Below are 8,353 nucleotides of genomic sequence, written 5' to 3'. Positions count from 1 at the left end.
CTCTTCCCGGAGCCCCACGTCCCACACGCCGGACTCCAGCCGGAAGCGGGGCGACAGCAGCACGTGGCTCCGTTTATCAAAGCGCGGCTGCGGGGCAGACAGCGGCCCGCCGCTCCTTCGCAGCCCGGCGGCTCGGGATTGGCTGGTCCGGACGTCGATCGGATCGAGCTGACCAATCGGCTCGCTCGCGAGGCGGGAGAGAGGGAAAGGCGGGAAGGGATTGGGGGAGGGGAAAGAGAGGACGGCTAACGGTTACGGCACGCGCCGGTCCCTCGCGTCGAGGGCGCGTTACCGCGGCCCGTAGTCGTAGTTGGCGGGCGGGGCGGGCGGGGAGTACACGTTGGCGGCCGCGTTGACGTGGTGGTGGTGGTGGTGGTGGTGGTGGTGGTGGTAGCCGTGCCCGCGGATGCCGGGGAGCGGGTAGGGCGCGGGCCGGCTCTTCGCCCCCAGGTAGTGGTCGTAGGCGGCGGCCGGCGGGTACTTGTAGGGGTGGTGGTGCAGCGGCTCCGAGGCGGCGGGCTCCAGGCGCAGTTCGTGGTGCGGCGGGCTGGGCCGGCCGCCGCCGCTCAGGGGCACGAGGCCGCCGGCGCCGCCCGGCAGCGCGGGGCTGAGCACGCGCGACATGAGCTGTTGGTGCGCCGCCTCGGCCTGCAGCGCCGCGCCGCCCGCCGCGTCCCGCTCGTAGTCCCGGCGGCCGTCGGCGGCATCTGCGGGAGCACCGCGTCAGAGCGGCGAGGAGCGGCCGGGGACCGCGGCGGGGGAACGGGACGGGGGGTGGGGAGGGGACGGGGCCTCGCGTAGCGCCGAGCCGCCGCGCGCCCCGAGGCGTAACGCGGCACGGACGGGACGGGCCTTCGTTCCGCAGCGCCGAGCCCGGCAGTGCGGGACGCGGGCGGGAACGGGGCGGGGGGCCGAGAGCTGCGGGACTCGGCGGGACAGCTGCTGCCGCCGGAGCGGCGCTGAGCGGGTGGGAGCTGGGCGGGCCCGGCCGAAGAGCGGAGCGCGGCGCTTCGAACGGCCGGCGGCGGCGCCGAGCTCCGAGCGCGCGGCCGCGCATCCCGCCCGCAACGCGCCGCTCACCTTTCTCCGTGCCGTTCTGGTGCGCGGGGGACGACACCGGGTTTCGGGATCTGGCGAAAGCGCTCATGAGAGGGAGGGCCCCGGGCCGGTGGTTCCTGGGCCTGGAGGGAGAAGGGGAGAAGTGACGCGGGCCGAGCGGACGGAGCCGGGCCGGCACCCGGCTCTGCCGCACGCTGTGCGCTCGGAGCGGGGCTCCGTGCTGCGGCCTCACCAGTCCTCGGGGTCACAGTCTCTGAATCCCTTGGCGAAAGGGTTGCTGGCGATCTTCAACTGCGTGATCTGCGGGGAGAAGCGGGAGGTGCTGGAGGACAACGGGTGGGCTGAGCGGAGGGCGCCCTCCACGAGGGCCCGCGGGCCGGGCTGCCCAGCGTGGGCTCCAGGCTCGGGAGGTGTGAGCGCACCGGTAAGAAAGTGCCACGTCGTGTGGGTCACCAGCGGAGCAGCTAAGCGAAATCGCTGGATAAATCATACTTATGTATTTATTTAATTCGCCGGGGAGAAGGCGGGACGTTCTCTATATTTAAGCAAATCCACGGATAATGAGATTGTGAGTTTCCGGAATGGGTTGAAAAACAAACTCTAAGCCCCTCAGTGACAGTTCCAGCCTTAGAGGTCAAACTGATAGAACGCGGGAGAGAAGGAGCAGCTGTCCGGAGCCGTCAGGCAAATGCCAGCCGGGCGGATCTCGGCGGCCCTTAAAGGCGCAGCCCGACCCCGCGGGTGGCACGGGGACACGGAGCTGAGCTCCGCCACGACGTCCCGGCGCGGCTCGGACTGCCGCTCCGCGCTGCCTGATGCGAGCGGGCGATCGCAGGGCTGCTGCCCGGTGAGGGGCGGGCCGGGTTGGTGTCAGGCGTGTGACCGCGTCCGAGGCGGGAGCTCGCGCGTCTCTCCAAACAAAGCGTGCGTGACGCTTCGCTCCGTGCAGCCGCGGCTCGGTTCGTGCACGCAATGAGGTCCCTCCCGCCCCGCCCCCGGTGCCCCCGCCTCACCCGGTGGTTCTGGTAGGCGGTCACGGCCGTGAAGCGCGTCTCCTCGAAGACGAAGGTTTTGAAGTTCTCCTCCGCGTATTTCTCGCTGTCTTTCCGGGGGTCCACGTAGACCACGTGAAAGCGCGGCTGGTATCTGTGCATGGAGTTCAAAATGATCTGAATGATAAAACGAGCAAGGAGACAATAACTGATCCAGGCGGAGCTTCCAGAGAGGCGAACGCGGCCCCGGCCCCGCCGCCTGCCCGGCCCCAGCGCTGCGGGCGGAGGGACCCGCGGCGCGGAGACGTCCCGGGCTCGTCCCCTCCCCTCGGAGCGCTTACATGGCCGTTATCGTCCAGCAGGTTGTTGGTCAGCTTGAGCTTATCGAAGGAGACGATCTGCTTCATCCACTGCGCCCCTTTGGCTGGAGAGTCCGGGTGGTAGTGCACCCTGCCGGGCGTGGCGGGGTCGGCCTTGCCGGCCACGAGCCAGGAGGAGCTGTGGAAGGCATACCTGGGGGCGGGGGGGCGCCGTCAGCCGCAGCTCCGAGCCCCGCGGCCCCCCTGGCTCCCGCCCGCAGCCCCCGGCCCGCCGAACCGCGGGGAGCGACGCCGCACTCCTTGCGGGGGGAGAAACGGCATCTGATGGCGTGTGCGGATGGCGGGGGGAGCGCCGTGCGGGACGGGGCGACGCGCGGCCGCTGCGTGGCACAGGGCGGCCGCAGCTCCCAGAGGAGGGGGAACGGCAGCGCTGTGAGCCGCGAGCCGAGCCGTGGGTGCGGGTTTAGCAGTGGGTGCGGAGCTCTGCCACCCTGCTTCGTTCTTTCAAAGTCCGCATTCAACGGTAACGGTTAAAACAGAGAAACCAATCTTCTATCCGCGTGTTTACTTTACAGCCCGTGTTTGCACAGGGGGAATTAGACACCATTGGGCTCAGCAGAAACATTACTTTTTAAAGATATACTCAATTGGATGTTATATATCCCACTTCCCTTGACAAGCAAACATTTCTAGGACGCCCTGAGAATTTGGATATCTGTCCAAATATTTATATATCGGACCCTGCGGTCCCTGCGTGCACTGCCTCCTTGGCGTCCCGAGTTGAAGCCAAACTCGTAACTGCGCCTTCCAGGGGCTGCCACACCGCTGCCCGTGCCGCTCGGCGAGGCCTTCCGGTGCCGCCGCTGGAAACACGGGCAGGGCCGGGGCTCGGACAGCCGCTGCCTGCCCCGGGCACTGCGGGAGCCTCGGGGGGATTTCTGGGGGCAGCCGAGCGCTTCCCGCTGCGCACGGGGAGCGGCAGGCGGGGCTCCGGACTGAGCAGGCGGGGAGCTGCGCCCTCCGGCCCGGCCGTGCCCGGGCGCTGTGCGCAAAGCGAGGAGAGGGGAACACCGCTGCCAACACAGAACTCGTTATAACGGGGCCGGGGGGGGGGGGTACTTACCGGTAGCGCTTGTCGTCTACAGGGACGAAATCCATGAGGAGCATGTAGTCAGCCATGGGGTCCATGCCGAATATCTTCACCTGGAAGGTGGGGAACATGCGCCTGCCACAGAGAGAAGAAAGCTGAACTCGGGGCCGCAGGGAGTCCCGAGAGGTCGGCCCGGAGTGCAGGCGCCCGCAGTGCCCCCCGGCCCTTCCCCTCGGGCTGCCCCACGGGTGCCCCGGGTACCGCTCGCATTCGGGTTGGGGCTGTCGTATCCCCGGTGGCATCTAGAGGAATAAGTCCCGTCCGGATTGTGCCGAACACCCTAAAACGCTCAGGGGCCAACGAGAACCACCACCTCTACTTGGCAAGGGGAGACACAATGATTTTATCCCGCTGTTTCACCACATTTTCAAGTGAACTGACTCGAGAATGATGCAGAGCCGAGCCGGGACAGGGACCGGGCCAGCACATTTCCCAGGGAAATGAGCTTCTGCCACTCCAAAATCGAGCAGTTTTACGGCAGCACTTAAAACGGCGGCGCGATCCCTGGGGCCAAAGGGAAAGTCTCCAGCCCAGAGGGGCGAACGAAACCCTCTGGCCGGCAGGGATGAGAGTATAATCGAGATCTCCCCGCGAGCCCCTTCCCGGTTCGGCCCTCCTCCGCTGCCCCGCCGGTCCCGGTCCGCATCTCTGCGGGGCGAACGGAGAGCGGGAGGAACCGGACGCTCCGGGGCGGTGCGGGGAGGCCCCGGGCTGCTCCCGCCGCGCATCTCCGCATGGAGCTCCGCGGACGCGGCTGAGCCGAGGCCGCGGGTGCCGCTCTGAGGGCAGCAACGGAAGGGGCCGGGGCGGCCCCCGCGTCCCTCGCACCGTGGTCCGGCCCGGCCCGCATTGACTTCGGGACGCGCCGAAGATGCGCCGCCGGGGCAGCGCTCGCACGGCTGCCGTTCTGCTGGATGAATTTTCTCCCCGGATGAGAATCCGGGAGAGCGACAGCGGGCGGCGTTTCGGGGAAAAGATTTGCAGCCGTTGAAAAACCAAACTCCGAACACCTCCAGAAAAAACGCCCCGATCCAAGCCGGCTACGAAGGGTTCTCTCCGGCTCGTTTTCACGGCACAAGTCTGCGCTGCCGGGCGCCTCCCAGGGCCGTTTAGGTTGCAGGAGGGCTGTGTGCCCCCGGGCTCCGCACCCGACCCTGCCGATCCTTCGGCCCGCACCGAGCAGCGCCGCGAGCCGCGTCCCCTTCCGCGTACCGCTGTGAGAACTCCGGAGGCCATTTCCAGCAGTTCCCTCTGTTATTATTTTTAAAAGTGTAAAAGCCCCCATTAGCTCCGGTTCCGGTGTTTCTTGTTTTAAAACGAAGTTTTTAAAACAAACACCCCGAGTCGATAAGAGCCACCTAGACAAACAACGGGGCCGGCCCCGAGGCGCTGCACAGAGTGCGCTTCGCAGCGCCGTCCCCGCGCCTCGTCCTGCTGATTTTACCCCCGTTTATCCTATTTTTACCCCCCTCCCCCCCTCCCGTCTGAAGATTTGTCATTGTCATCAAATAAACGAAGAGGAGGAGGAAAGCCCGGGATTCGAATCGATTTCTCTCCTTTAGGGGCCCTTTTGGAGTCGCCTACTCGCAATCCTTTGGCTGTCCTCGGCGACCGAGGAAAGCAGCGCGGGGGGTCCCACCGGAGCGGCCCTTTCACCGCGGAAAGCAGCGCCGGGCCCGGGAGCCGCACGGAATGCCGCCGGGTGCCGCCGGCCCGGAGCTGCTCCTCGCCGGGCGCGGGGAGGCTCGAATGGAGTCACTTAGAAAACGTTTTTGAAACGTGCGACCGCGCACATGAGAATCTATTTACATTTTTGCGTCTTTTCTATCCAAAATCGCCGCGGGGAGAGCAGGAACGCGCGGCCGTTTCGAAGCCGCTCCCGGGGCTCATCGCAGCCACCCCGGCTTCCCTGCCGCCCCCCGCCGGGACGTCGCAGGAGGCGGCCCGCAGCTCTGCCCGGAGATCGCAATGAACTGAGGCGATTCCCGATCAGCATCGGGATTTCTCCTCTCCCCGCGTTTTGCCCGTTTCGAACGAGGCCGAGGCCTTTGTTCCCGGCTCCGGAGCAGAGCTGCCGGCAGAGCCGCGCTCGTCATTCGATCCTCGGGAAACGCGCTCGTCCTGGAGGACGCTTCGAGGCTTTACACCGCCAGAACTGGGGGCTGTTTGCAGTCCCCGCCGAAAGGAAAAGATCCGCCCGTACTGGAAATGTTTCAGTTAAAGGAACCGCGGTGCGGGCCGTTCTTTTTTTTTCCCCGCTCCGCACAGCGCGGCCCGGCGCTGCCGCCGCACACGGAGCCTTCGGGCCGGGGCCGCCCGCGCGTTTCGTACCGGGAGAAAGGCGAAGATGGACCGCCGGCAGCCCTGTGCCAGCCGCCCCGACAGAGCCCCGCTCCCCCCAGCGTCTCGCGAATGCAAGGGGCTCCGGGCCGAGCCTCCCGGGCGTCCCTCCGCACTGACCTGCCGGCCTTGGTGACGATCATCTCGGTGCCCAGCTGGTTGAACTCGTCCCACAGCGCCTTCATCTCCAGCTGCACGCTCACGTTGGCCACTTTCGGATTCTTCTTCACCGGCGCCTTGGCCGCGGCGGCCGTCCCCGCGGAGCAGCCCGAGACGGCGGCGGGCCCCGCGGCGGCTCCCCCGGCGCCGTCGGGCGGTTCGGGGCCCGGAGGCGGCGGGTTGGCCCCGGCCGCCGCCGCCCCGCCGAAGGGATAACCGTGCTGCGGCTGGGGCGGCGGGTGCGGGTGCTGCTGAGCCGTGCAGGGCTCGTAGTGCGGCGGTTCATGCTGTCCGTACGGGTCCCCCGGGGAGGGGGAGAGGTGGTACCCCCCGGAGGCGTTCAGGCTGCTCAGGCTGTTGGCCGTGAAAGCTGCAACATCGCAAAAATGGGACAGCTGGGTGAGCCAGGGGCTGGAGATAGCTGAAATCATTCCAAAAACAGGCGGTCAGGGCTCCGCTCCGGCTCCCGCTTTCCCTCCGGCTCCGCGCCGCTCCGCGGGGTGCCCTCCGCCTCCGCGCCCGGCCCAGCGGGGCCCTCCCCCTTTCCGCTCCGCTCGGCCCCAGCCCCGCTCCCCCCGGGGCAGGCGGAGAATTCGCCGCTCCCGCTGCTGCCGCCTCGGCGCCGCGTTTCCCCCTTCTCTTCTTCTTTCTATTCTGTTTCTTCGCAAACCCGAGACATCTGCCAAGAGCCCGCGTTATCTTTGCTGAAGGCCTCCTTCGCCGCAAGCGAATCGGGACAAAAAACCTCCCGGCACCCCTCAAAAATAAAAAAAAAAAAAAACAAAAAATCCTCCATAAACAAAAGGAGGAGGAAAAACCCAAAGAAAGAAACCGGTTCTTATTTCCGTGTAGCGACGGTGCTGCAGGTAACGTCCCTAGCTCAGGAGCCGCGAAGCCGTGGCTGCCGGGGGCAGCGGCTCCGCTTTGCGTCTGTTCCCCCCCGGGGAGGCCGGAGGGGACCGGAGCGGAGGAGCCCGAAGGCACCGAGAAGCCTCGCACGGCCCCGGGAGTGCAGCCCTCGGCCGCCGTTCCCGAGCGGGCCTCACGGAGCGTGACGGTTGGCCGGGGAGCGGGGGGCTGCCGCGAGCCCTGCCCGATCCTGGAAGGCACCCGGAGGGTGCGGGGGAATCTCTCGGGTTATTTCCGACGGAGCCCCCGGGCGCGACGGCCGTCTCGGAGCCGGCGAGGGCCGAGCCCAGGCCCGCCGCCGCCCCGGGCACGGCCGCGGCCGTCGGGGGATGCTGCAGCGCTTCGGGGAGCCGCGAGGACGAGGGGGCGCGAACCGGGCCCGGCTCTCCGACCGGGATTTGAGGACCTCGTCCCGGCTAAGTGGGGAGCGTCGAAAGTTGCGGGCCCGTGGCACCGCCGAGCGGCCCCAGGTGCCCGGCCCGGCCGCGGCGCGCGGAAAGCCCCGAAAGGCGATGGCGGAGGGTCGCGGCCCCGCCGCCCCGCGCTCACCTTCCATGTCCCTGGTGACGGTGCTGAAGTGCATCTTCTGCGGGCGGGCGGCGGGGCGGGCGGGCGCGCTGCGGCCGCCGCTGCGCTCCTCCAGCGCTCCCTTCCCTGCGTGCTCGGCGGCGGCGGCGACTGAAATCAGAGAGGCGATACTGAAAGCATTTGCCTTGGGAGACAGAGGGCTGTTTTCGTCCATAGGGGAGACACCAATGCGGCAGCAGCCGCCGCGGCAGCCTCCCACCACGAGCCCCCCCGCCCGCCCCTCACTCCCCTCCTTTCTACCGCACCATCCAGGGAGGTGCGAGCGGGACCCCCCTCCTTCCAGAAGGGGGGCGGGGGGGAAGCTAAAAAAAAAAAAAAAGAAGAAGAAGAAAGAAATCCAACAAAAACGCCGCAAACAAACAAAAAAAAAACCAACAAAAAACAAAAACCCAACCCCAACCCTTCCTCCCTCCCCCCCCGGGAAGGGCGCTGGGGAGCACGGAGTTTCCCCGGGGCTCTCTGCGCAGTGCCGCGCACCGCAGCGGCCGCATGGAGCCCTGCGGGAGAGGGGAGCGGGGATCGATGGAAACCCCACGGTGCTTTTCCCCGGGGCCGCCGTTTCTCTCCACTCAATTTCTTTCCCTGCGGTTTATTAATTTATTTCCTCTCTTCCCTTCCCCCCAACCACCACCTCCTGCCGCCCGCCCGTCCCCTCCTTTTCTCCTGCACGTAGGGAAAGTGGCTCCCTTAGAGGCGCGTTTCCCCGTTCAGCGGCTGGGAGGCGTCACACGGAGCCGGGGGTGTTTGCCTGCAGAAGCAGCGGCGGTGGCAGCGGCGAAAGCGAAGTGAAACTCCTGCCGAGACGGTGTCAAAGGGCTGGGGAGGCCCTTCCCCGC

At 67.3% G+C, this 8,353-nt stretch overlaps 1 protein-coding gene across 1 annotated transcript; it reads right to left on the bottom strand.

Moving 5' to 3' along the window:
- Positions 1 to 288: 288 nt before the first annotated feature.
- On the bottom strand, positions 289 to 7,671 carry TBX1 (T-box transcription factor 1; the record flags this gene model as incomplete). The annotated part of the gene is made up of 8 exons (XM_079543783.1): positions 289 to 707; positions 1,081 to 1,181; positions 1,292 to 1,359; positions 2,073 to 2,228; positions 2,393 to 2,564; positions 3,495 to 3,596; positions 5,982 to 6,390; positions 7,479 to 7,671. 8 exons carry the CDS (start codon positions 7,669 to 7,671, stop codon positions 289 to 291), a joined length of 1,620 nt encoding a protein of 539 aa, XP_079399909.1.
- Between the last annotated feature and the right edge of the window lie 682 nt (positions 7,672 to 8,353).

This window comes from Tetrao urogallus, assembly GCF_951394365.1.
Source record: "Tetrao urogallus genome assembly, chromosome: 17".
Classification (NCBI taxonomy): domain Eukaryota; kingdom Metazoa; phylum Chordata; class Aves; order Galliformes; family Phasianidae; genus Tetrao; species Tetrao urogallus.
The sequence above is the reverse complement of the archived record's forward strand: the minus strand, read 5'-3'. Positions and strand labels throughout refer to the sequence as shown.